The sequence below is a fragment of the Ailuropoda melanoleuca genome, chromosome 6 (assembly GCF_002007445.2).
Source record: "Ailuropoda melanoleuca isolate Jingjing chromosome 6, ASM200744v2, whole genome shotgun sequence".
Lineage (NCBI taxonomy): Eukaryota > Metazoa > Chordata > Mammalia > Carnivora > Ursidae > Ailuropoda > Ailuropoda melanoleuca.
The window spans coordinates 102,155,024-102,180,722 of NC_048223.1; the positions used below are offsets into that span (position 1 = coordinate 102,155,024).

Below are 25,699 nucleotides of genomic sequence, written 5' to 3' on the forward strand. Positions count from 1 at the left end.
CATAGCTCCCTTCTGCTTTGGATGAAGTCGTAACTGGAAAGAGAGGCTTATTTCCTGAATTAGTTTCCCTCCTGGAAGTCCCCGAGTGTGTTGCTCAGGTTAGACGGGGAGCAAATGAGGGAATTCGGCTGTGGCAATGAGCAGCGTCCGCCCAGTCCAGGAGCCCCGGCTTCGGGCAAGAGGAGGCTGCAGCAAGAAGGAGGAGGAGGATGCCCGGTGGGCAGGCAGTCCCCAGAGTGGCGTGGATGGGCAGTGTGGCTCAGTGGGCAAGGGTGTGGGCTCTGGAGTGAGGCACACCTGGGTTTGAATCCTAGTGGCTCCGGCAAATCGTTTACCCTTCATCAGCTCAGTCTTCTCTGTAAAACGGAGATGTAATCAGCACTCATTTCAGGGGACTGTGGAGAGGGCCACACAAAAGCACGGATATAGCGTTGAGCCAACTTCGTCTTGGAAGGCAGGTTGTCGTGAGTCTGCGGGGGAGGAACCAATCGGCAGGTTTGTGTTTTGAGGGGAAGTGAAGTCATGTCAGAAGGAAATTTATTTGGGCCCAGGCTCCCTACTCTTGGTGCGGGAAGCTGATGCTGGGACAAATTCCCCAGGATGGGACCAGGGAACAGGGGAAAGAGGTCAGCTGCCCACGTGTGATTGGGGGGACCCTTGTCCATCTCTACATGGTCATTTGCTCTGTGGTTATCTGGGTGGGCCACATGTCATCTCTTAGCGTCCAAAGGCATTTTAGATGTGTGTAAATAAATCTAGGACCCCACCTTTTCCAACATGGAAGTGTCCGTCCCTTTATCCATCGCCGTGCATTTCTGCTCTCACATGTAAGCTTATTTATCTAGGGAAATGTGTGTTTGTTGTTTTATGGACACCATGTAGTTTTTTACGTGGTTTGTGCAAATGTGGGTATGTGTGTGTTTTCTACCATTCTGAGATCTTTGGGTGGAAAGGGGAGAGGGACTTCATGCACTGGTCAGGCGTGGAGTCTTCTGGGTAGCGTATATACTCAAAGACACGACCAGATGTGAGCAGGTGTGTGTCCACCACCATTAGTGGGCGGGGAGAGCTCTAGACCAGGCTTGAGTATGTTAAGGCTGCAGGGTCCTGAGACACAGGTGTGCATATAGAGTTTTGCCCCAAAAGCCCCTTACGCATCACCTTGCATATTGTAGGCAAATGGATGGACGGTTGTGAGCCTGCCTCCAGGTTTGCCTGGGGCCCAAGGCTGGGGAGACTGAGGCTGGGAACCCTTACGCCCTCAGGCTGTGTGGAAGTTGTTGCTCAGAAACCTCACAGCCCTTGGAGGAGGAGCCTGGTCTCCCAATCTCAGGGTCTTGTCCCCAGTCTTCTACCTGCCTGTCTTTTGGGATCTCTCAGTGTCTGTCTGTCTCTTATTTGCTCTAGTCGAGGTATACACTGATCCTGCCCACATTAGAGGAGGTGGAGGTTTGCATCTGGTCTGGACTTTAAGAGGTATGGGGGCCAGAGGGAATATGGTGTGGGGGTCAGGGGAAAGAGCTGGGGGGTGGCGGCTAGAGACAATTCAGAGAGTGGGCTCCTAAGAGCCAGGCAGCGGAAACGAGGAGGTGGGTCAGGCTTCCACTGGGAAACCAAGGGGCTAACAGAGTCTCCGGGCCTGGATCACTTCCGCCACGGGCCACTGCCGGGTTTGGGGGCTGAGGCCCCAGTGGCCTGGAGGGTCAGTCACTCCGTGGATGGGGGGCACTTTTTCCAGCCCTTGGAAAAACAAAGAACAGATCGGGTAGTAAAACAAAAGCAAAGGAGACCTGGAAGCACCTGACAGCCCTAATTCATCACGGCCCAAGTTTTTTCCTGTGTTCCCATTATATTTGTTTGTAAAAGTGGAAATCAATTTTGAAGGTAATTTTCTGGAAAGAATGGAAGGGAGGTGGGAGGGCCGGATAAGGCAGAGATGGTAAAAGGAAAAATTTAGGCCAGGCACAGCCCAGGGGCAGCTCTTGGCAAGGTGAAAGAAAATTGCATATTCAATCTCCATCCATGAATCTCCCTCACTGCTGCCCGCCTCCTGCTTGAAAACAATGAAGGCTTTTCCCCAACGCTGGGCAGGGCCTTGGTATCAGCCTCACTTTAACTTCAGGGTCATTAATTCCCTGATTATTGAAGGAGAAGAGAGGGTTGCAGCATCGTCAATTCCGAAGGCACCCCCCCCATGTGATCGGGCCCTGGCTGGGCTGGGATAGGGGGCAGCCTGGGTGAGGTGAGGTGTTGTTTCAGAAGAGCAAAGGGGTGGGGAGGGAGGAACTGGGGAGCCAACTGGACTGGGGGGAAGGAAGCCAGGAGGAGGGTGGAGGAAGGCAGTCATTACTGCATACCTCTGTTGTGTTGTTATTGCAAATTAAAAGTAGCATGTTCCACTCCACAGCTATCTTTGGGGAGGGAGGGGCACGGAGGGAGGTGGGGGATCTTATCATTGCTTCTTCAGCAGACCAGCAGTGGTGTCACCGTGTGAGGTGACATTTGAATTTACAATTCCGCTGAGAAAAGCCATTAATTCACAAATTAACATTTCTCCCTCTCCCTCTCTCTTTAACACTCTCTCCCTCTCTCACATGGATGTGCAAGCAATTGAAAAGACAAAGGAAATAGCCTTAAGGAAGAGACTTTACTGCTAGTCTGTCTGTGCTGAGATTGCTCCCCCTGCTTCCAGATAGATAAACCAATTACCTGAGCAGGCCTGCTCCTGGCCGCCCCGCGCTCGCCTCCTTTTGTAGGCTGCCTCCATGGCCGGATTACACTCAGTGTATCTCATTAATGTAAACCAGGCGTGCCCTGGTCACCGGTCTCTCTTCCCCACTCTCTTTCTGGAGGGGCAGCGGGAGGTGTGCTGGTGTCAGAAAAGGCAGACAAGTGGGTGTCCGGGGTAGAGGAGAGGCTGCCCTTGCCCCAGAGCCCCACCCTGGGACTTTGGGTGCGTCTGCAGTCCTGGAGGAGGCTGATGGGGGAAGGCTGCAGGTGAGCGCTCCTTGGGAGGCAGAGGCAGGAGCCAGAGCCTGACTCCCTCAGGCCCACAGCGCTGTTTTCCGTGGCCTTTTGGTCCAGATGCAGAGGACCGGCAGAAGCAGAGAGCAATCGGAGCACGGCTGGCATGGGAGGAGCTTAGGGAAGTTTTGCGGAGTATATACCATATTAGTGGGACAGGATTCGGCCCCAAGGAGCTGGGAGGGGTGCCGTGGGGTGTCCAGAAGACACCTTGAGGCTGAACCAAAACCCAGGACGTGGGCACAGTTATGTCTGTTTACCACTTCCTCCTTCCACACCTATGTCCCCAGCTGTCTGCTTCCTTTCTCAATGAATACCGCCCACCACCACCACCCCAGGAGTGCGGAGCCGGGGTGGTGTGCTCTCAGAACCCTGGCCTGACCTTCCATAGTGGGCAGGAAATCACAGAACCTCTTTCGGCTATTGCTCTCCTCCAGGCCTTGGCCAGGCACTGTAAGAAAACATTACATTGGCAGAGGGAAGCTGAACAGAGCTCGAGTTTCTTTAAGGAGAGGTATTCTGTGGATTATGGCTGGAATGACATGATTTCACATGCCCGATACCACCCAGCCCAGGTCACAGACTCTGCCCCTCATGAGGCAGGTCCTATGAAAGTCCAGAAACCAAATCTACGTGAAGGTAGTCATCTGTCTGGACAAGCGCCTGAGTTTAACTGTATCAACAAAGCTCAGTCTCTGTTGATTTTCCAACAAATCATCAAAACCCGGCTGATGTCCACCACAGTCCAAGAAAGAGTTAAGCTTCAAACATGTCAGCACTCACTAGGACACCAAAAAAAAAGAAATCCACTTATGAACACACATTCATTGTTATGATTATATCTTCCTGGTAACCTAGGAAATTAGACCGTTGGTACCCGAGGAGCAAGTTTTTCTATCTTAGATATATCACGTATGTTAGCCAAATTTTCTGGGTGCTGTTAGCCATGAGCCTGTTGAATACTGACCATATCATTATACAGAGGCAGGGATAGGTTATGTCCATATTTTATGTGGCATCTATGCACACGTGGACTTACTTTTTTCTGTGGGGAAGTAACAGGGTTTAACCTGTGTGGTTGACATAGGTGCCTGAATTTGTGCATAAATCCCAGTGTTTACACCGCAGGCTGGCAGCCAGATCATTAACCAGTGTGGTTTCCCAGCCAGTTCATGCTGTTGGGGAGAAAGAGTTATATTTGGTTGTTTGAGGAAGTATGTTGAGATTTAGCACAAAAGAGGCTTTCCTTCAGAAGGTGCTAGAACAGACAGGTTGCCCCCCCCCCGCTGCCCCCAGGAGAGAATGTACAGATCTGGGGGAGGGGCTGCCTGTGTCCCTCCACCACTGGAAACTGGGGTGGGTGTAGCACAGTATCCCCACTTTCCCAGCAAAGGCCTCAGGTCCCCCCCCCGGCCCCCAGCGTCTGTGCATTCCTGTGCAAGTGCGTGCACACCCATCATGTCAGAATGTGTCTTCACCTCCAGTCTTGCACGTGGCAGCCCCCTTCCAGCCCTGCAGGTAGGCATCGTTCTCCTTCCTCTAAAGGCAAGGGCACCAAGCGAGAAATCCGCTGCCTCAGCTCTGCCCTTCTCCCCCAAGTGCCAGCTATGGATGTGGGAGGGAGGAGCCAGGCCCTGCTGCTCCTGGGCTCCCCTCCCCAGGTGCCTCCTCCTCGGGAGGCTAAGGGGCAGCTGGCAAGGGCAGGGGCCTGGGGGACGCTTCAGAAAAAGGGTGCAGAAGGCGGGTAGGCCAGATTGCTGCCTGCCGGAGGAGTGGCTCTGAGCAGCCTCCCTGACCTTGCTGGCTGCCCACGAAGGAGCCCTGAGCTCAGAGCTTCCCTGCCTGCCTTCCTCTCCGGGACCCTCCCCATTCTGCCCTGGGTGGGGGTGCAGAGACAAGGAGGGTGGGGGGAGGGCCAGGCCTGGCTCTGGGGCTGGGAGACGGATCACGAGCCTCAGAGCCTCAGAGCCGAGTTGCAGCAGAGCCAGTAATTCAAACCATCCTGACCCTTCGGTGAACCCGAACCTGCTGACCTTGACAACACCAGACAAGGGAGGCCTCACAAACCTCAACCTGCACGAAGGCCTCGCCTTCTCTCCCTCCCTTCCTTGGAGCCCCGTGGCCCAGCCTCCAGGTGGCTCCTAATTGGGCTGTCCCCACCAAATGTCAGTATGCCTCCCTCCCTGAAAGTACCCCCCGGCCGCCTGCCTAAAAGCACCCTCTGTGCTCGGCCCCACTGGAGACCGTACGCGGGCATCTCATGGGGGCCCCTCCAGGGCCAGGCCAAGGAATTCTCCTTTAAACAAGGCTTTTACACCTTTACACCTTTTACACCTTGCCTATCCTCCTCCTGCCTGAGCCTTCATCTTTTTCAGAAGCACTGGCTATAGTGGGTGTGTGCGTATGCACACACACACACACACGCATGCACGCAGGTGTGCGTACACGAGGTCTGAGTGCACACAGGGGCAGGGATAAAATGTGATCAAGACAGAGCAGACAGAGGAGGGAAGAAAAGCCCAAGGAAAAGCAGCCCCAGGAACCTGCGTTAAAGTAAATGCAGTTTATGAAGTTTATGCTTTCCTCCTAGTGAGAGCTGGATTCCATCCAACAGCCTCTCAGAGCCTGGCAAACAGCTCCTGAAGCAGAAAGTGCGGGCAGGAGTTCGAGCAAGCCAGTGACAGAGGGAGGGATGCATGCACACACACACACACACACACACATACACACACACACACACACACTCTCCCCTCTCTCCCTCTCTCTCTCTCTCTCTCTCTTTCTCTCTTCCACGGGCTCACACAGATCTCCCTAGGCCCTGGCTGACTGCAAAGTCTGGTTGGAGGGGTGTAGACAGTGTGTTTCGTAGGAGTGACGCCAGGAGCTTCACTTTCCTTGCCTCTCACCTGCCCAGCCCCCCATCTTACTCTCCTTTGGTGGTGTGGCCAACCCAGACACATGGGCAGTGTGGGCTCCCCCCACCCCGGGTGGACTGGTGGCGTGGCAAACTGTACTGAGGGCAGCGTGGACCCCTGGGCAGCCAGCCTGTGGAAGCTCTCTGTGTGAGGGGCAGTGTGGACCGTCTTGGGGCGGTCGTTGCGAGGTATAAGTAGTAAAAGGGACCAGAATGTGGTCTTCCAGGAAGCTGCCTTTTTTCTGATGCTGGGATTCCTTTTCTCTGCTATCTCTGTCTAAGCCAACTGGGTACCTTGTCCCTACTAAAGACAGCTGCTGGAGTCTCTTAAGGAGAAACAGAGGCAGTATTTTTTTCTGGGAATTCAAAGGAAACGAATGGTTGACAAGGTTAAAGATATGGGCGCTCTCAGAGGGCCTTACAAGGTGGGATATCTGCCCTTCTAGATGTTTCTTCATGTGCACAAGCACATGGGTTCATGTGTGCATACACTGATCATATGTAAATGGGCCGGAATCCTTGACTTTGGAGGAAAGGCGAGTGTGTAGTAAAGACCTTCACTCTGGCCTGGGGGTTGGCGTTCCCTTGCCCCTCCCCTGTGCTTTGGGACATGCCCGAGCTGGGGATGGGACGCGGGGAGGGAAGTCTGTCTCCTGCCTCTCCCCTGGAACTTCGTGTCCCTGTTCAAGTTCCTCCAGGAGCTGGGACAGAGGACAACAGAGGTACAGTCATCGGAAGGTGGACAGTCGAGGGAAGAAGAGTTGAAGGGAAAGTGAAGGATGGGTAGAAATTGCTGATTGCGGAGGATGCTCTGGAAGCCAGGAGATGCCAGGCATGGAGGGAGGCAGAAACTGGCCAAGGATGGCTTTTGCCCTTTCTCTCCCCTTCTCTCTCCTCTCCCCTCCCTCCTCCCCTCCCTCCCTCTCCACATCCCTCCCCTCTTCCCGCCACACGTCTTTATTGGTTCCGGTAATAGCGTTGATTTGCATGTCAGGCAAAGCCTTGCTACACACACAAAAAGAAAACCCCAGCCGTGGCGGTGTGGCAGTGTCAGCTCTCGCTGTTGTTCGACAGTGTAAAATTAAATTAATAAAGCCCCCAACACAGGAAAACATAACAGGAAATTAATGGCCTTTACTGTCGCTCTGATGCAGTCATTTGCAACCCTGCTTTCCGCACCAAAGACTTCATAAATGCAAGCAGTTTCTCTAAACAAGCATACTTAGGGCGGCCTGGTATGTAATTTTTCGCCTTGCTTGTGTCCTTTGAGCTAACAAAGCTCCCTTCCCTCCTGGCTCCAGAGGGCTTTCTAACTGGTCCTGGCCCCAGCTGGAACCCAGCACCAGGCAGCAGGCCCCCGCCCCTCCTTCAGAGCCCACACAGGGCTGAAGGAGGACTGGGTCCCGCACAGACAGATGCTCCGCCAGCCCTCCTTCCTCACCCGCGGCCAGGGAGCCTGGAGCCCTATCCTCTGCCAGCCGGCCAGCAGGAAGGCACAGTGCCTGTTCTCAAGCAGGAAAGTTGATCACTCCGGGGAATTCACCCAAACCCAGCCAGGGCTCACTCCTCCCCTTTCTCTGTGCATTCCGATTCTCTCTCCAATACCTGTTTGCTCCTCTCCCATCATTGCCTCTGGTCTTCCCTTCCCTCCAGCTTCATCTCTACCTGCTCACCCTCCTACTTCATAGATGGGTCACACGTACTCATGCTGGCTGCCTGTTGGCCATGGGTGCTCATGCCCTTCCTTGCTACAGGTAACTAGGGAGTTTGGGGAGAAGGGCGGCTAACTTATTCAGAATGGGGAAAGTACCTGTACTGGTATAATACTCTGGAGTTCTAGGTCTCCTCTCTGCTGTTTGGTGAGGAAATATGAGGGCCCTAAATGATCATTCAGGTCATGCCTCTGTCCTCGGGCAGATTTCCTGTAAACCATTTCAGAGAGCTGAGAGTCTGTGGTTTTGCTTTGGTGTGTGAATAGTGGAATATTGAGAAAAGTCACACTTATGTCTCTGGAGAGCTTTGTATCAGTGTGGGTCCAAGTGCCCACTGTGTTGGGATGTATGAGAGGAACAAATAACCAGGACATGGATCTCCAGGAATTTATAATCTACTGGGGAAGGCAAGGCTATCACACATCAGACAATAAGCTATTAATTAAATGCTGAACCATGTGGCTGAGCATTCGATAGGAATCCAGGGAAGTGGCTAGAAGAACAAGCAGGAGATGGGACTTGAGCCCGGAGTAGCTAAGATGCAGAGAGACTGTCTCCAGAGACCCCTCCCATGAGGAGGAAGACCAGTGGCCCGGCTGAGGGTGGTGACAAGGCAAAGTCTCAGATTCTTAAAGGTCATCTGGTCTTACCTGCCACTCACATAGAACTCTCCCTTCCCCCAGTGCTGCCTGACAGGCCACAGCCCCTGCCTGGACATAGGACATACATGGACAGTTGTCATTGTTAGCAGCACTGCCTTTATACTGAGTCGGGGTAGTGTTGACGGAAAAACCTTGGAATCCAAATGTCTGCTTGTGGGGTCCATATGCACTCCTTACTGGGTGTGGGACCTTTGCCTGTTTACATGATCTCTCTGAATCTCAGAATCCTCATCTTTAAAATAGGGACAACAATATTCACCGCTTAGAGTGATGGTAAAGATCTCCCATTGACACCATCTCTTCTCTCCCTCCCTTCCTCCCTTGTTTCCATTCATCCCACTTGGCCAGGGGGTGGGTGAGGGTGGATTTCAGTTTCTCACAGGATGTGGTCCCTGCACTGGAGGAAGGTTTCCCACCATCCTGGTTACCCATCTCTGAATTCATTCTTGACAATTAAGGTCTCTCCTACGTGCACACTGAGCTCTAGAGACAGTCTAGCCAATGCCAAGAACGGTAGAACCACTGCCACTCTCCACCTGGACATTCTGCATCCATAATGTAGCCTAAGATTACATTCGATTTTTTTAAGCAGCTCTTTCAGACTCAAGATCATATTGAGTTCGTGGTCAACAAAAACCTCGAGATTTTTTTCACATCAATTGCTATCAAGCCAGGTCTACCCCATTCTGCACTTGGATAATTGATTTTTTTTAACCTAAACATAGGGCATTCCATTTATCCCTGTTGGGTTTCATCTTGTTGGTTTGGGCTCTTAATTCCACCTGATTAAGATCATAAGGATGCCTTCTGTAGCATCATCCTAGCAGGGTTTTGTTTCTTTTCTTTTCTTTCTTTTTTTTTTTTTTACAAAAATTATTTGCCTTGGGGCACCTGGGTGGCTCAGATAGTTAGGTGTCTGCCTTCAGCTCGGGTGTTGATCCCGGGGTCCTGGGATTGAGTTCCACATCGGACTCCCTGCTCCACGGGGAGTATGCTTCTCCCTCTTCCTCTACTGTTCCCCCTGTTTGTGCTCTCGCTCTGTCGAATGAATGGATAAAATCTTAAAAAAAAAAAAAAAGGATTATTTGCCTTGTGATGCCTGGGTGGCTCAGTCGGTTAAGCATCTGCCTTCTGACCCTGATATCAGGGTCCTGGGATCGGGCCCCGCATCGGTCTCTCTGTTTATCGGGAAGTCTGCTTCTCCCTCTCCCTCTCCCTCTGTGCTCTCTCCCAAATAAATAAATAAACATTTTTTTAAAAAGAATTATTTGCCTTTATAAGAAAGGAGAGACATTGGCCCACCAGTGGAAAACTCCCTCCCAGTTGCAGTAGAGGAATGCTTTGGGTACTACTGAGCCCAGCGGCCATCAACCATTTCACTTTTCTTCACCTCGCCCATAAAATGAGGAAGGAGATTCTTTGTGAGATGTTAACATTCACCACATCCACAGCATTTCCTTAATCAATAAAAAATGCAGTTTGAGTTGATGAGCAGATCCAGTGCCTGGTATACATAAAACTTGCTGATAGAATGCAGCTCTTGACTACAGGAAGCTTCTGATCTAGCAGGGAACAAATGTGCCCATCGTGACAGAAGCAGAATGTGATAGATGCTAAGATCAAGGTATAAAGTGCTATGATGAATGTTTAAAAAGAGAGAGAGAGCGTGCCATTGCTTCCCACCGGGGCAGTTAAGGAGGTTTTAGTGGGGTTGGCATTTGATCTAAGCATTGATAGCTAATTAATGTGCCACAACTTGGTGAGTGCGTGCAGGTTCCAGGGAATCACCATGTTCTTTCCTGGGGCCCACAAATTAACTGTATAACAATTTCTTCCAAAAGATTTCCAGACCCTAGCCTTAAATTTATTAGAGCATTATTTGCATAATCCCCCTTTTGCAGGGAGCTGGCATTGGCCTTTGTGGCTGCCTCCCCCTTTCACTGTGACTTCTCAAGGATTATCAACAAAAACTTCAGGCTCCTATCTACTTTCTCCCTGAGGGTGCTGGTAGATGAATTATCCGGGGCCGGGAAAGTTAAGCAAATTGAAATAGATAGGAGTTACCTGCCTGGCCCCCTCCTGACCTGGGCAACTCCTGCTGGTCCCATTTTGAAGATTCTTTTCTTTGATGGAGAAGCAAAGGCAAGCTGGGGGAGGGAGGGTCAAGAGGTCCTGCCTTCTCTCCCTTTTCTTCCGTCTTACTCCCCTTCTCAAGGACTGAACCTAAACCTGCCTTCCTTTTTGTTCTTTCCTCAAACATAGCTAGGAAGGCGCTTTTCTGTTGTCTCAGCTAGTTCTGAGCTTTTGTCTTCCTGACAGGTTCATGCTACTCTCATATCCATCCTCGGTTATGGTCCCCTTCTTCCAACTGTTGTGTGTCCTTTTTAAGAGGGAAAAAAATAACTTTTGTCTGATAATAAGTGTCATACATGCTCATTGGAAGATATTTGGAAGATACAGTAAATTAAAAAAAAATCACCCATAATCTCTTCACTGAGAGATAACCACTGTTAAAGTTTGGTATATTCTTTATGGTCTTTTTTTTCCTTCTGTGCATATATAATTTTTTTTAATCAAAATTGGAATGTTACTGTATATACAGCTTGTGTCTTGCTATTTGCCTTTAACATTATATCGGACCATTTTCACATATCATTAAATATTCTTGGAAAACATGATTTTTTAATGGCTGCATAATCTTCCATTGCTCAGTGTACATGTCCTTTTAAAATCTAGGCTCATCATATTTTAAAGCTTATCCGTGTGCAACAACAATGATTTTCCTTAAATGTCCTTCTCTTTCAACCCCTCCCCCACTCCAGTCCCTCTACTTTGTCAGGTTGATTATTTGAGCTTATACAGGTGGAATTTCAGTTTTAGAGCACCCTGTCCTTACAGAATTATACTCCTTGTAGAATCTCTTGCCGTGGGATCACATGACTGTTTCTTCCCTCCCCATGTAGCAGTTTGCTTTCCTCAAGTTGGATTCTGTCCAATGCCTCCTTCCTTGGCTACTGTCAACTCTAGACATGCTTGCTTTCTCCCCAGATCCCCATCACTTCCCTTTTATCGGTTTTTGTTTCTTGGTCAGAATTAAGCAGTTTGGAATAGTGAAAAGGGCATTGGGCATTAACAACCTCAGTTCCCATCTTAAAGATGACCAGCTGTGTGACATGGGAAAATTACTCAACCTTTCTGAGCCTTTTTTTTTGGGGGGGGGTCTCTAAGAGGGAATCAGATTAAAATGATCTCCATGATAATTTGCAGCTGTAAAATGCAATGACACTGAATCCAGAGTAGCAATTTACCTTGTTGCTTCTTTTTTCTTCTAAAAGGTAAACTGTTGAGCAAAGCAAGTTAAGAATTTATCTACTTTTGCTTCTGGGATTCTGTTAGATGAATCAGCCAACATTTATTTTTTTAATCACCTCGGGCCCTATGCTAGGTTTACAAAGTTGAAAAAGATGGGTCCCTGCCTTCAAAACAGTCACAGTTTAGTGGAGAAAACAAACATTAAAAAACCAACTGTGATACATCTAGATTCTAAATTTGGCTCTGCCACTTACTGGCTGTAGTAGGTAATTTGGGGCAAGTTACCTAACCTTTCCATCCCTTGGTTTCTCCAGGTTACCAACTCAAGTTGCCATAGGCATATTGCCTGTGTTTGCTTCTGCCTCTTGCGTCACTTGTTAGCTGCGTAACCTTAGGAAGGTTCTGGAACTTCTGTACATCCCTTTCCTCACCTACAAAATGAGGATAATAATAGCAGCTTCCTGCTTAAGTTCTGGTGAAAATTAAATGAGTTAATATATGTATAATTCTTAGATGAGTGCCTAATGTATAGTAAACACTTAATGTTGGTTGCTGTTATTGTAAGGATTAAGTCAGTGTCTATATGTTACGCATAGTGTCTGCTACTGTAATAGGAACGGGATCGATTTCAGTTATTATTATTATTTCTACAATAGAGGTTTGGATAGATGGCTATTGTAACACAGAGAAAGAAGAAATTAATACTGCTGAGGGAGGAGCTAGCCACCCGCTGGTGTAACTCCAGGAAACCCAATCCAGAAAAGCTCATGGGACTTGGCCAAGGCCACATAGCACGTGAGCGACAAAACCAGGATTTCAGCTCAGATGTCACTCCTCGTCCAGTGTTATGTCAGGATCACCAGTGCAGTTTAGTGTCCCTAGAGGCACATGGGTGTGTAAATGGGCACAGCTAGACTGAGGTCAGGCAGGCCAGGCCGCCACCCCCACTTTTCCCCCTACCATGAACTCACTGAGTGTTCAGAACTGAGCTTGGTCAAGGAGAGCAGGTGGTCTGCCAGGGCTAAAAGGCCAGGCAGAACCTAGTCTTGCTCAGAGCCTAAGCTTTGGGTCCTGTTTCCAAGCGCTGCTTCATGCCCTTCTCTTGAGCTTGGCTTGGCCAGGGCAGACTCCCGCAGGTTGTCGAGTTTAAGGATGGGAGGCGACGGGGACTGTCATCCCATCTCTTTGGACAAACCGTGTTCCCACCAGCACACTCTGCAGCCCTTCCCCGCACAGGGCAGCGTGGCTTTCCTCTTCTCTTCTCCTTTTCCTATTTCTCCTTTCCCCCAAGCTTCCCCTCTTCCTTCCTTCCTCCCTTCCTCTCCCCTCCCCTTTCCTCCCATTCTCCCCTCACTGCCCCGCGCCCCTTCCCTTTCTTTCTCCCTACGCTGCCCCCTCCCCGTTGCCCGAATCCCTGGAAAGCCTGCGGCGGCCGGCGGGGTCGGGCCGCGGGACCCCGCCCGCGCTCGCGCAGAGGGGAGGGCCGGCGCCGCGTGGGGGTGGGGCCGGGGCTGCACCGGCGGGCTGCCCTGAATGACAAGCGGGGATATTGATCGCATTCTGAACTCAGCCCAGCCGATAGAAGGTAATTAATGACTCCATTTGCCTCAGTACCGAGGAGAACAATTGAGTTTGAAACTGCAACAACTGGCAGCTGGGGGTGAAGCCCTCCGAGGGGGAAGGTAGTGTCGGAGGAGCCAGCGGGGGAGGGCGCGCAGAGGCCAGCCGTCGGGAAGGTCTGGAGCGGAGTCGGCGCGGAGCCCCCACCCCGGCCCGGCCCCGGCTAGCCCCTGCCCCTCCGGCGCCCCGGCCTCCTGGGGGCTGAAGCCCATCGCGCACGGTTCCTACTTCCTCCGTGCTTTTCTCTTTTCTTCCTATATCGCTTTTTCGGGTCATTTTCTGTCTTCGGATGAAGTAAGACCGACTTACCCCCGGATTGCTTCCCCTCTGCTCTGTGATCTTGCACACTTTTTCTTTCTTTCTTTCTTTCTTTCTTTCTTTCTTTCCTTTCTTTCTCTTTCTTTCTTTCTTTCTTTCTTTCTTTCTTTCTTTCTTTCTTTCTTTCTTTCTTTCTTTCTTTCTTTCCTTTTTTTCTCTCCCTCCGCTTGTTTCCTCATTTGTAAAATTGAACTAAGGGTATCTCTTTGGCAAGTGTTCTGTGAGCATCGGAGATCATGTGGGTAAAGCACCTCAAGCCTGCCTAGTACATAGCGTCCATAAATGATGATGACAGTGGTGAGGATCTTTGACACAAAAGGCATATTCGGTAGAGTGGAAAGGGCTTTGGGGTCAGACGCCCTGAGTTCAAATCCAGCCTTTGCCGCTTCCTAGTTGGATAATGATGAACAAATAATTTTGCCTCTCATCTGAAAAATGAGAAGTACCTCATCAAGTTGAGTGGATTTAATGAGTGCGTGTTAAAGCTGTAAGGTCGGTTTCCTCATACGTAGATATGTGTACTGGGGCTAAGAAAATGGAAGTTAGCATCGTTCTTTCCTGTACTTTAAAAGGATTCTTCTCAAATGCCTAATTCCTACTTCTTGGGATTTGGGGGGGGTAGCCCTTGTTCGTCCCACCTTGATTTTGTAGACTTTGATGAGCCTTGGTGCTTTCTGACCAAGGAAATGGCATTATTTCCTTCTGTCTCTAATCATCACCCCACCTACCTTTTGGTCAGTGCAAAAGAATTTCTCTGGTCCCTTGCAGTGACTACTTTGAGAATTCAGGTAGGAAGTCTTCACACAGGAGGACAGAACACTTCTGTGTCTAGCCCTCATCCCTCAGACGCGGCATTCAGTGGCTTCCCTCCTGCCCAAGTGCTGTGCTCCCACTGGACAACGCTGTTCATGAATAGGCCTGGCCTGCAGAGTAGAAGGTAGGGCTCTGCTCCCAGGAAGCAGAGTAGATGGGGAGTAACAAGGCTAAGTGAATGAGATCAGATCCTTTTGCTGAGGAGTAAAAGACATTTTTATTAACGATTCTAGAAGTGGTAACTGCTTCCTGTACAGAGACTGGGCAATATGGGAAAATCTTAGATGAGAAGAAAATGAGTTGCTCATGATCTGAAGGTAACCTTTTTCCCATGTCGGTGGCTCTCCTTCCAGTCAAGACTTTTTTTTTGGTTTTGCAGTTGTCTTTGTCCCCATGGAGACCAGGGCACCACTGCTGGAGTGCATGCTGTGGACATTGGCTGGGCAGGCAGCTCTGCTCCATCCTCAGCTGTCCACCGAGCACCTTCCCAGTGCCAGGCTCCCTGGTGGATATGCCCTTGAGCTAGCCACCTACCCTTATTTAATCTATACTTTGTTTACTCTGAGCCCGTTTCCTCACCGGTAAAAGGGGGATCATAAGCCCTACCTACCTTGGAGAGTGGTTAGGAAGCCCAGATAACCTAAGGTCTGTGAAAGCTTTCTATGAACTGCCCAGCTAAGAGGATGCAGTCAGAGGAGAAGACAATATGAGCCTTTGTTCCCCCGAAAGAAAAATATTCATCAAAGTTTTAGCTGAGCAGTTTAATTACTTTACTTATATCCTGTCTTATTCCAAAAAGGACTTGTAATAGCTCACTGTCCTTGAGAGGGCTCTTGCTGTATTGGACCAAACCCCTGGAAGGGGCTCCAGTTCTGAGAGCCCTACCACCTAGTTGCATGACCTCAGACTGGTCACCTCTCCCTGCTCACTGCTCACCCCTTCTAATTTTTCTTACTAGAAAAATGAGAAATTTGGACCAAGTGTCCCCTAGTCATTTTCAAAGGAGAAGTGGGGATGCTAGGAGGGAGACCATGCCCCAGATGGAGTCAAGTGGTCCCCAGCTGAGCCCCTGGGTTTGGAACCCTGGCAGCAGAGTGAAATGAGGTAGTGGGTAGGCTCTGGGACAAGCAGACCTGAATTCAAATCCTGACTGTCACTAACCAGCTGCCTACCCTTGGCTAAGCTACTTAATGTCTCTTTGCCTCAGTTTCCCTCTCTTTCACATAGGTATCTCAGCCCTGACCTCACAGGGTTGTGAGGAGGATTTAGTGGCATGTAATAAGCTGAGTCCTGTGAGCTGCTAATGGATGGTGGCTGGGTCAGGGACAGCAGGAGAACGGGGCTGAATCCTCCACACGCAGAGACTGACTAGCACACGGTCCCATCCTCGCTCTGGCAGGGTGCAGGGTGAGGTCTTACTAAACCTACAGCAACCACATTTTCCAACCTTAATCTAAAAGCATGGCCTGGCAGTGGGAAAGAGAACTAAAAATCAGAATTGTTCCGCAAAGCTCAGGACATGTGGCCACTACACTCCAGCCCTCTTCTTGGAACCCTGACAAGGGGTTGGCTTATCTCATCAAGATAAAGGCCAAGGGCTTTTTCCCATCAGTTAGGAAAGACCTTCTCTGGAACCAGCTCCCACCATGGGCCAACAGACCCATTTGATCCCACCCCTGCTGTCTGTGACAGGCCTTGACTTGGAGAGCTCAATTTAGAGGCTCTCTCTGGTCCCTATTCTCAAGCGACCTCTGCTGCCTTCTTTGGATGGCCCTTCTGCAGCTCCCGGGTCAAGTGCTGCTCTTCTCTGGGAAGACGGTGCTCTCTGTCCCTTGGGCAAAGGCACCATAGGCGGGCAGGGCGGTGTTGCTGAGAGTGATGCTGTTAGAAGCTTGGCAGACGTGGCAGGGAGGGAAGTCTCCCCAGGGCACAAGTCTTCCCAGCGACCTGCTATGGATCTTCTCACACTCTCTGATTGCTAGGGATGCATGAGACTTGCCTGATAGGTGACTGGGTCTTTTGGGGTGTCAAGCCAGTCAGGTGGCCAGTCCAGAGACCTTTGGCCAGGGGTCTGGGCCAGTCATTCATTCAGTCACTCATCAAACACCTACTCTATGCCCAAGTCCGTGCCCAGTGCTAGAACCACAGAGATGCATTAAGTCATGGTCTCTAGCTATCGGGAACTTATGGCCTGGCTCCTTGGCACAAGGGAGCTGTCTCTGTTGGGTCAGGAATCTTCTTGCAGAAGGATGCTATCTAATTCCTCACACATTTCCTTCCCTGCTTACTCTGAAACCTAGATCGAGATGGGCTTCTGCCTCTTCCTCTGTTTTGGCCCAGCTCTGCCAGCGAACCTTGAATACCCGGGCCTAGCACTGATCTCCTTGTGTGGTTCCATCCCTCTCCTTGCTGTCACCTCTGAGAGTCCCCCCTTGGGAAGTCCTACCTGGAAGGCTCTCTCTCCATCATCCTCAGGAGGTTCCTGCCAGTGGTCAGCGCTTAGCATCCCTTCATCTTCTCCTCCTTTTCTAGTCTCTGCTTCCATGTTCTCTTTTGGTGTCTGCTCCTCTTCCTCTCCTCTCTTCTCTTTTTCCCCTTCTTCACCCTACCCTCCAAAACCCACCGCCATCCACCCTTCTTTAGCTGGACACCCAGGTTTTCTGTTCAAGTGCCTTCTCCCCAACCAGCACTTCCCCAGGCTTCTGGTGAGAGGAACATCTTCCCTTCTTCCTCTCCCCGTTCTCTGCCTCTGCCTTTCCTCTTTTCCTGTGCTTCTCCTTCTTGGACCTCTGACCCTAGGCTTCTCCCAGCCACCTCTCCTCACTCCCTTCCCACCCTCTTCCCTTGCCTTTATCCCTTCCGTCCTTCTCCAGCTGAAGGAAGGGTGCCATCCTCCTCTGGAGAGAGCCTGCAAGAGCTTCCTGTCCCCATCAGTGCCACTGCCCACTCCCTGTCCCTGTATCCCCGCCCAATCCCCCAGAACTTTCTTTGTGCTCCTTCACCATTCATCATTACTGCTGCCTTTCCTGCCTCTTCATTGCCTTCCTCCTCCTTTGGGGAGTTTCCTCAAGCCCCCTGTAGCCTCTCTCAGGGTTCTCTGCAGGCTTTCATCACACCACCTTGCTTCCCTTATCCTCCAGCACCTTCTTTCTCTCCCTCACCCTCACACCCTTCCTCCTCCTCTCCTTCCCTTTGCCTGCCTCCCTCTGCCACCTCTTCCAGGAGCAGGCTTCCCTTTGCCTTTCCTTCCTCCCTCCCCCCTCCATTGCTGCCTCTGTAACCTGTCTTATCACCAGGGCCTGAGTATACAAAAAAATAAATAAATAAAAAGGTCAGGGAGTGGAGGGAGCAGCAATAACCCCTAAAACAGTACTATCAGTGGAACATGATTGATCAATTGAATTCCATAGCGGCTGAAAAATGTGGGATTAAGTAGTGTATTATACGCACAATGAGTTGAGGCATGATGTTCATTTCAAGTTCATTTCGCCGGCCTCTGCCACCAGATCAGGCAATCAATAGGGGCAGCAGATATCATATATCACCTCTCTGCGGGCTAGGGAGAGAGCACCATAATCTCTCGCAAATTTAGAGTGACAGATTTGTCAAGATCTGAAGGGCCCCTGAATAAATGAAGGAAAAGAGACTCCTCCAGCCAGTGACCTGAGGACAAAGCTTCAGTTCAGCTCCTACACACACACACACACACACACACACACAAGGTTGAGCTGAGCCACACACAGGCTTATATACAAATCCACACAGAGGCACGATTTGAGCCTTCCCACACATGTGCACACACCCATGCACATCATGTAGGAACACATGCTCACAGACAGACGCACACCTTCCTTCCCAGGACCCATTTGGTGACACGGCAATAACCACACACAAAGACACTGCTGCCTCCCTCGGCCCGACAGCAGGGCTTTGCAAAAAGGTAGGAGGACTCCAGCAGGAGAGGATTAGACACAATGGAACATGCCAACAGCTCCAAGGGGTGGGATTTAGGAGGATAGCACATCCTTGAAAAAAAAGCAGGCATAGAAGAAACATGGGGCACCTGAGCTCACGCTCCCCGTGCAATCACACACGTACACACACACTTTGAGAACAGTTCTCACTCTGTCACTTACACGGACACACACCATATTTATCTGGATGTTTATACGTGTACAAATGCAACCGCACAGAGAATACCCACCTAAAAGGAAAAACGAAATATGCCACGCCCTAACTCACATAAGAGAGACGCACACAGTTTCTAAGACAGAAAATTGTTCCAGAGGCTTACACAGTAAAAAACACAACAACCAAGTTTTGTGTCCGTAGGAATGCAGGGAACGTAGAAATACCATGGAGGCCGCCCCTGTGTCAGTCTATCCACCTCAGCCTCGATCCTGCTCTTCATTTCTCACACACTTTGCTTTCCCACCTCCTGAGGAATAGAGTGGAGGAAAGGGAAGGCAGCCGGTCCCATTTGGAAAGCACACCCCATGCTCCGTCCAGGAGGCCAGAAGAGAGGACGGCTGCAGGTTGACGTTGATCAATATGTAATATTTTCTATGGTCTCCTGAATGATACTGTACAGTGTTACTGTATATAATGCAATATTGATTATATCATATTGTATAATCACCTATAAACTGATATATATAACAGTCCCAGAGGAACACCCTGAGGCCTACAGCATGGGCTGGCCCCAGGCCCAAGGTTCCTCAGTGGGTCTTGGGCTGAAGGAAGCCAAGGAGAGGCCATGCTGTGGCTGGCGAGGACCCAGCTTCAGGCTGGGGAGTTGCTGGGTAGACATTCAGAGAGAGACAGAGGGCAGGCACTTAGCTCACTGTGTGCTCTGAAAACACTAACAGACCTGATGCAGCGGTGCAGGGATGGGGAGGGAAGGGTAGCAGCCTGGGCAGAGCAGGGCTCGGACAGAATTGGCCTGCAGCCCCAGGGAACGGGCACGCTGTGGCACCACCCTGGCCTTTCCTTCATGGAGGGAGCCTCGGCTCTCCGTGAGAACCACAGGAGGAGCTGGCCCCTGACAGAGGTCTAGTCGGAGTCTGGGTCAGAGACAGAGGCTGAGGAGGGCGGTCTGGGCACAAGAGCACCCACAAAGACTCTGTCTTTAGTCTCTGCCCGGGGCGTTGTCTCCCGGCTCATGTGCCACCTGCCGTCCTCCTGCTCTGGTCTCAGACCTGGCCCAACGCGAGCAGAACGCCTCAGCTTGACTTTCAGAGTCCCTCCTCCCTCGGTGGTGAAGTTAATTACTTCACCCCGTCTTCACGTTACACTCAGCCTCAGAGATTTGATGATTTTCCACCCTTGGAGTCAGTGGAACTGAAATTCATCTCAGAGCCGAGTTCAATTCTCCACAGGCTCGGTAATGCTGGTCTGAGACACCCAGCTCCTCCCCCAGGCTGACCCAGGCCTGGGGACAGAAGGGGTTCAGGGGAGACATCCCCTAAGGAGACCCCTGGCTATACCTCTGTCCAGTCCTTCCCATACTCCCGGCCCCCACACTGGGACAACTTCCCTTTCTCTTCCCAGGTCCTTCAGAGGCTCTGGCTTCCCCAGCCAGATCTCTGAGGCATGGTCAGCCCCTGGGTCAGCTGCTCTAGCCGAGACGCTGGCCATGAGGGGTCCCAGCAAGGGACCCACTGTGCCTGTGCTGGCCTGTGCTGATGCCCCGAGTGTCCGTGTGTCCTCCAGATGTGTCCGAGGGCTCAGTCCCCAATGGAGACTCCCAGAGTGGTGTGGACAGTTTGCGGAAGCACTTGAGAGCTGACACCTTCACCCAGCAGCAGCTGGAAGCTTTGGATCGGGTCTTTGAGCGTCCTTCCTACCCTGACGTCTTCCAGGCATCAGAGCACATCAAATCAGAACAGGTGAGGAAGGAGCTTTCTGCTTGCAGGAGTGGACGGGAACGGGGACAGAACAGACCTCTGGAGAATGCATGTACCCAGGGTCACATGTGTGATGTATGGGTGCACTGTGTGTGTGCTGAGTGGACACACTCACACAAGGACGTTGTGGTAGAGTTAAGAAAAACCATTATGGTATATGGCAGTTGGAAATGATGAGTTCTGGGTGATAGGTCTTGGGTAAGTCTTGCCCCCTTTCAGAGCCTCAGTTTCCCCATCTGTAGAGTGGAGGACTTGGGTAAGGTCTAACAGGTCCCTTCCAGCCCTGCCGTTCCACATGTCTGGCATAGCATACTCAGGAGATGTCCTCGCCCTCTTGCCATGTCCTCTGTCTAAATGCCCTGGAGGTCTTACAGAAAGTTTGTGCAAGCCCAGGGTGCTCTTCTCGCCCCGTGCCAGAAGGAGAGCCCTCGGTGCCTGCCTTCTGACCCCAAATCCAGCTGTCCAGTGTGACCCAAGGTAGGCTGACGGCCTCCCCCTCAGCCCCGATACTTCGTCCAGATGCAGAACGGCCCAGCGTGCGAGGCAGCCCCCAACACACCCGCACAATGCACCATTAGAAACACATCTCCTGACTCCTCCCATTTACTCACGTGCTTGTGTTTACACACCACCACAGGCACCTGCTTCCTCCCCCCACTCACAGCTCACAGTCCTCAGAGCACAACCCCGTCAGCCAGAAGGGGTGCCTTCTCCCAGACCACAGCTCGGCGCCCCTCCAGCACCTGCCTCCACCCACACATCCAGAGGGGCCCCCAGTGCACGCACTCCCATTCCTCCCACACCTACAACCCAGGCCAGGCCCACAACCGACGCACAGCATGGTCAGCTGGGCTTGCACGCGCACACACGCGCACTCGCACACGCTCACAGCCCCTCAGAATCCCCACAGCAGAGTTCTGCTCTAGGACTCCAGCAGCTCGCAGCCACTCGCCTTTCTCTCCGCCCGTCCTTTTATCCCATAAGCTGTTTGTCTTCATAAAACAAAAATCAAAAGTCTTTTTAAGGTGCCCTGAGCCATAAACCAACAAAGGAGGAGCCGGCCGAGGCGGGCGGCTCGGTGCACCCTCCACGAGTCCCCGGCTGTATTACAATGAATAACCTTTATTTACTTTCATTAGACTATTAAACACCAGCACAGTCATTTTTCCCCCTGAAACTCGGAGCAGGGCCCATAAAGCAAATCCGAAGCCTAATTGAGTTCATTTTAATTTCTCTCCGATCACAGCGAATTACTCTGGTGATAAATCAGGGGGCAGCTTCACCCCCAGTAGAAGGCCTAATTTGCAGCTAATTACAAAACTGATTTCTACAGGAAGATCAATACGAGAAGGAATTGGAAATGACGAGGCAATCCCGGCCAGCCAGGGAGGGGAGGGGGCCCTCTGGGGGGGCCAGGAAGCGGAAGGGAAAAAAACGGACCCGAAAGAGCAGAAAATCAGTTTTAATTTAACGTAATATTAATCAGAGCAACTTTTCTGCTTTGTGCAGACTCCTGGTCAGCCCAGCTCAGGGGTCTGGCTGAGCGGTGACGGCAATAAAAAGGCAATTACCCGAGTGTTTCGGGCAGGACACCCTTTCAGAGTCAATGACTGGCCCCCTCCCACCCTTCTGTTAGCCATGTGGACTCTCCCCCTCCCCAATTTCATACCCCAGTGCACAGGCAGAGAGCGAGGGGCCCGTGGGGCTGTCTTTGTTTGTTTTTTAAAAAGGGGGCGCCAGCACCCGATCAGCCAGCCCAGCAGTGCCAGGCCAGAGGCCCCACTGGGCCCTTCCCCCAGCTCCTGCCTCCGCCTTCCCGTCATGGTCCGCCCCTCCTCCGCAAGACTCCAGGGGGACCTGAAAACACCCCTTGCCTCTCAGCAGGGGGGACCCAACTGCTACACTCCGCCCTTGGGGCTTCTTAGGCAGGAGATGCTGTAGCAGTTGAAAGCGTGCTGGGATCACCACCAATATTGTCCAGGCTGCACCTCCAGCTACCCGAGTCAGGTCTACCCCCACCCACACAAAACTCTCCATCCCCCGCTGAGCCTGCTCCCCCTCGCTCCCCTCCCTCTGCCCCGCCATCTCCTTCCACCCCATCTGGGAAGGCTCCCCGGTCCTCCTCCCCATCTGCACACTGAGCCCTTTCTCCGCGTGTGCGCATCAATAGAGAGCTGTCGCTTTTCTCTCTTCTCCCAGGGGAACGAGTACTCCCTCCCAGCCCTGACCCCTGGGCTTGATGAAGTCAAGTCGAGTCTATCTGCATCCACCAACCCCGAGCTGGGCAGCAACGTGTCAGGCACGCAGACGTACCCCGTTGTGACTGGTAAGGAGGCTTCCGGGAGGGGGGGTCGCTGCTTTCAATAGGGGCACCTCAGCCCATGCCATCTGGGGCCCAGAGTGACAAGCGGGCCCCCCGCCATGATATCCGCAGGGAGAGTGAGCCTCCAAAAACCAGGGTGCTTCCTGAACAGATGTGTGCAAATGTGAGGAGAAGAAACTCACATTTGGTCAGGGTGTCTGTGGGCCTCAGCCTAGAAAGGTCAAAGTGAGGAGGAGCTGTTGCTGGTTTCTTCTGCCCATCCTCTTGTCTCTCTCTTTGCCTTTTCTCTTGCCTCCACCAAGGTGCCCAGAATTAGAAGCCTTTTGCTAGGAGTGCACAGAAGAATGCAGAGGGTAAATAGGCCAGGCTGGGGAGAGTGGGGCAGTGTCCAGCCTCCACACTCCCATGCCTCCAAGGCTCCTGGAGGAATCTGCCTTCTTCTCCCTCTAGGCAGCCTGGGTAGCTGGGGCTTTGGGCTTCAGGGCATGGCATCCACCTCCGCGGTGACCGATAAGCACAATTATCCCAGTCTTCTCCCGCTTCCCGGAGAAATCACTGAGACTGAGGCTTGATTTCAGGGCCAGGCAGGTTCAGGCCTGTCCCACGGTCAAATGCAGGGGGAGAGGACATCTAATTCCAGCTGCTCCCATGGATTAGGGGCAGCAGAGGCAGCTGGAGGGGAAGAAGGCCGAGGTGTGGTGCAGCGAAGGGCCCAGCTGAGGAAGCTCTAGGCCGCAGAACAGAGCTGCAGGCAGTGGAAGGCTCCTGGCACTGCAGAAAGGTTTCCGGGCCAGGAAAGTGCCCAAGTGGGAGAAACACACATTGAGGTGTTATTAAAATTCACCTAATTATTCTGGAGACACTAAAGCCAATGTGCCGTTTGTTTGTTCCTTGGGAGACAGAATGATTGAGAAGGGTCTCGGTGGGGATTGGGAGACACTGAGGCGTTACCTGCCCAGCGAGGCGGGCGGAGGCGGCATGGGGACCTGGCAGGGCTGGAGGCGGCCAGCGTCACAGCTAATGGCAAAGGCAGGGAGCAAGGCCCTGGTTCTGGAGTGGAGCTGATCTGAGTAGGGCTCAGGCCTGAGCTGGGCTGTGAGTGGCCATCCAGCCTCCACCGGGGGCTTGGGAGAGCCCTGTCCTTAGCTTCCCCAGGCTTTCCTCAAGGGGTGTCCTGGTACAACAGTTTCTGGCCCAGACAGGGTTGAGTTCTTTGGCTAGGTGATCAGAGATTGAGTTCTGGAAGTGTCAGAGAACCAGACAGGGCTTTTGGGGGTGCGGCCTTAGCTGGGTCAGGACAAAACTGGCCCTCGCCATGAGCCCTCCTTGGCCAACGTGGAAGCTCTCTGAGCTGCTGGGTGTTCTGACCCAAGGCAGAGAGATGGTGCAGGCCAGGCCACCTTTCTGATCTTCTGAGAGTTTCAGTGGCCACTTCCTGAAGGTGGCCAACCCCACAGCTGCTGACAAAAGGGAGCCCAGGAGACTTTCCTCTTATCCCAGCGGTGTTTCTCTGTGCCTGGGGCCATAGTCCAGAAGGCAGGGGCTCCCTGGGGTGGAGAGATGGGTCTTCGGGTAGGGTTCCTGCTGCAGGAGAACTTGGGCTGGTGCAGAAAAGTGCCTCCACCTTGAGCATCCCCCGCCCGCCTCCCCCCCCATGGCCCTGGAACGGTCCCAGCTCAGCCTGGGAACATCTCCGGCTGATCCATCTGGATCCAAGTGTGAGAAAAGTTCATTTCAGACCCAGCTTGACATTCCCAGGTGGCAAGTTAGCACTAACATCTCAATCTGTATGCGACATTTCAATCAAGCGAGGAGTAACAAAAGCAGAACCATTAACATTCGGAGCTGTTCACCAGTGGTAATGACGGGAAACTCGCTCAGAAACTGGAAATTACCAAAAAGAGAGAAGTGTGTGAGGAGGTGGGGGAGGGGAGGTGGGAGGAGGTGGGGGCAGGGAATGATTTTTCTACACTTAGGCCAAGATCCAATGTTTGGATTAATGGCGCCATTACCGGAGAAAGGGCTGCAGATTATGCTCATTCTTAAAATGTTTTTGCTGGCAATTAAACGGCTGCAGTTATTGATCTTTGTTGATTTTATGTCCTCCTAATTTGCATAATCTATTAAAGATGAATGATTCATGATGTGTTTATTATGGGGACAAACAGAATTTGCTGGAGGTATTGTCAAGGTGAGAAACGGGGCAGTGCCCAGAGACTTCATGGGCCACCTCAGGAGTGGGTCCGGCGTGGTGGCCTTTGGGCCAGGACTTTGTGGGTAGCAGTAGGCAGTGATGCAAGGACAGCAGACACAAGAGAAGCAGACTTGGGCTGTGTTCTTCTAGAAAGATCTTGGCATCTGTGAAAACTTCAAGCACAGCTGGCATATGGGAGAGGCTTTGGGTGTATTTGTAGAAATTTCTCTTGAAGATTCTTTAAAAGCTTATTTTGTTGGAGAATATGAAGGACTTTGGTGGAGAAAGAAAAGGAGAGGCTCTTTCCAGCCAGGTGTGTGCTAAACACGAGGGAGCAGGGAGGTCATGGGTGCCCACAGCATGGCTTGGGTGTGCTAAGGTGTTCAGGGTCCCCTCCTCACCCCCTGTGTCTCAGGCACCCAGCTCGTCTTCCTCCCCGGGGACAGGCAGCTGAGGCTGTAAACCTTCAGCGATGAGCCCTGGGGAAACCGGCCCAGCAATGCCCTAGCCCAACCTGGAGAGCCGACCTTATTGATATTCCTGCCACCTCCTGGCACTGGAGGCTGATTTCAGACTTCACCAGCCACTTGATACAGCTGTTCCACAAGGTCAGGACTGAGCGGAGAGAGGAGCCTGGGCTATTGTGTGGAGGGGAGAGTGGGGCCCAGTGGGCCAGGACACAGCTAATCACATTGCAGGCAAGGGTGGCTGCCAGTGTCTGGGGCTTGGCCTGATAGTCTCCCCTCCCCACCTTCCATCTTGGAACCAAAGAGAGAGACGGATTTTTCTGGGTGGTGTTTGCAAGTTCTGCCGAGATTTTAATTTCACTGCATCACAACTCAGCAAGCTGCCAAGTCAAGCTGGTTATTTAAATTTATCACCCACTTTCCCTTCCGCCGCT

General features: G+C 51.8%; 1 protein-coding gene across 4 annotated transcripts in view; it reads left to right on the forward strand.

The window, feature by feature from the left end:
* Window positions 1–25,699, forward strand: part of PAX2 (paired box 2) — a 76,640-nt gene that overhangs the window by 36,885 nt on the left and 14,056 nt on the right. For 2 of the 4 annotated variants that reach the window (XM_034661787.1, XM_034661785.1), the window contains exons 6-8: window positions 1,408–1,476; window positions 20,088–20,263; window positions 22,481–22,607. In XM_034661787.1, coding sequence (XP_034517678.1) covers window positions 1,408–1,476; window positions 20,088–20,263; window positions 22,481–22,607 — 372 coding nt within the window. The remainder of the gene's footprint in view (window positions 1–1,407; window positions 1,477–20,087; window positions 20,264–22,480; window positions 22,608–25,699) is intronic. The other 2 variants (XM_034661788.1, XM_034661786.1) reach the window with 1 other exon arrangement.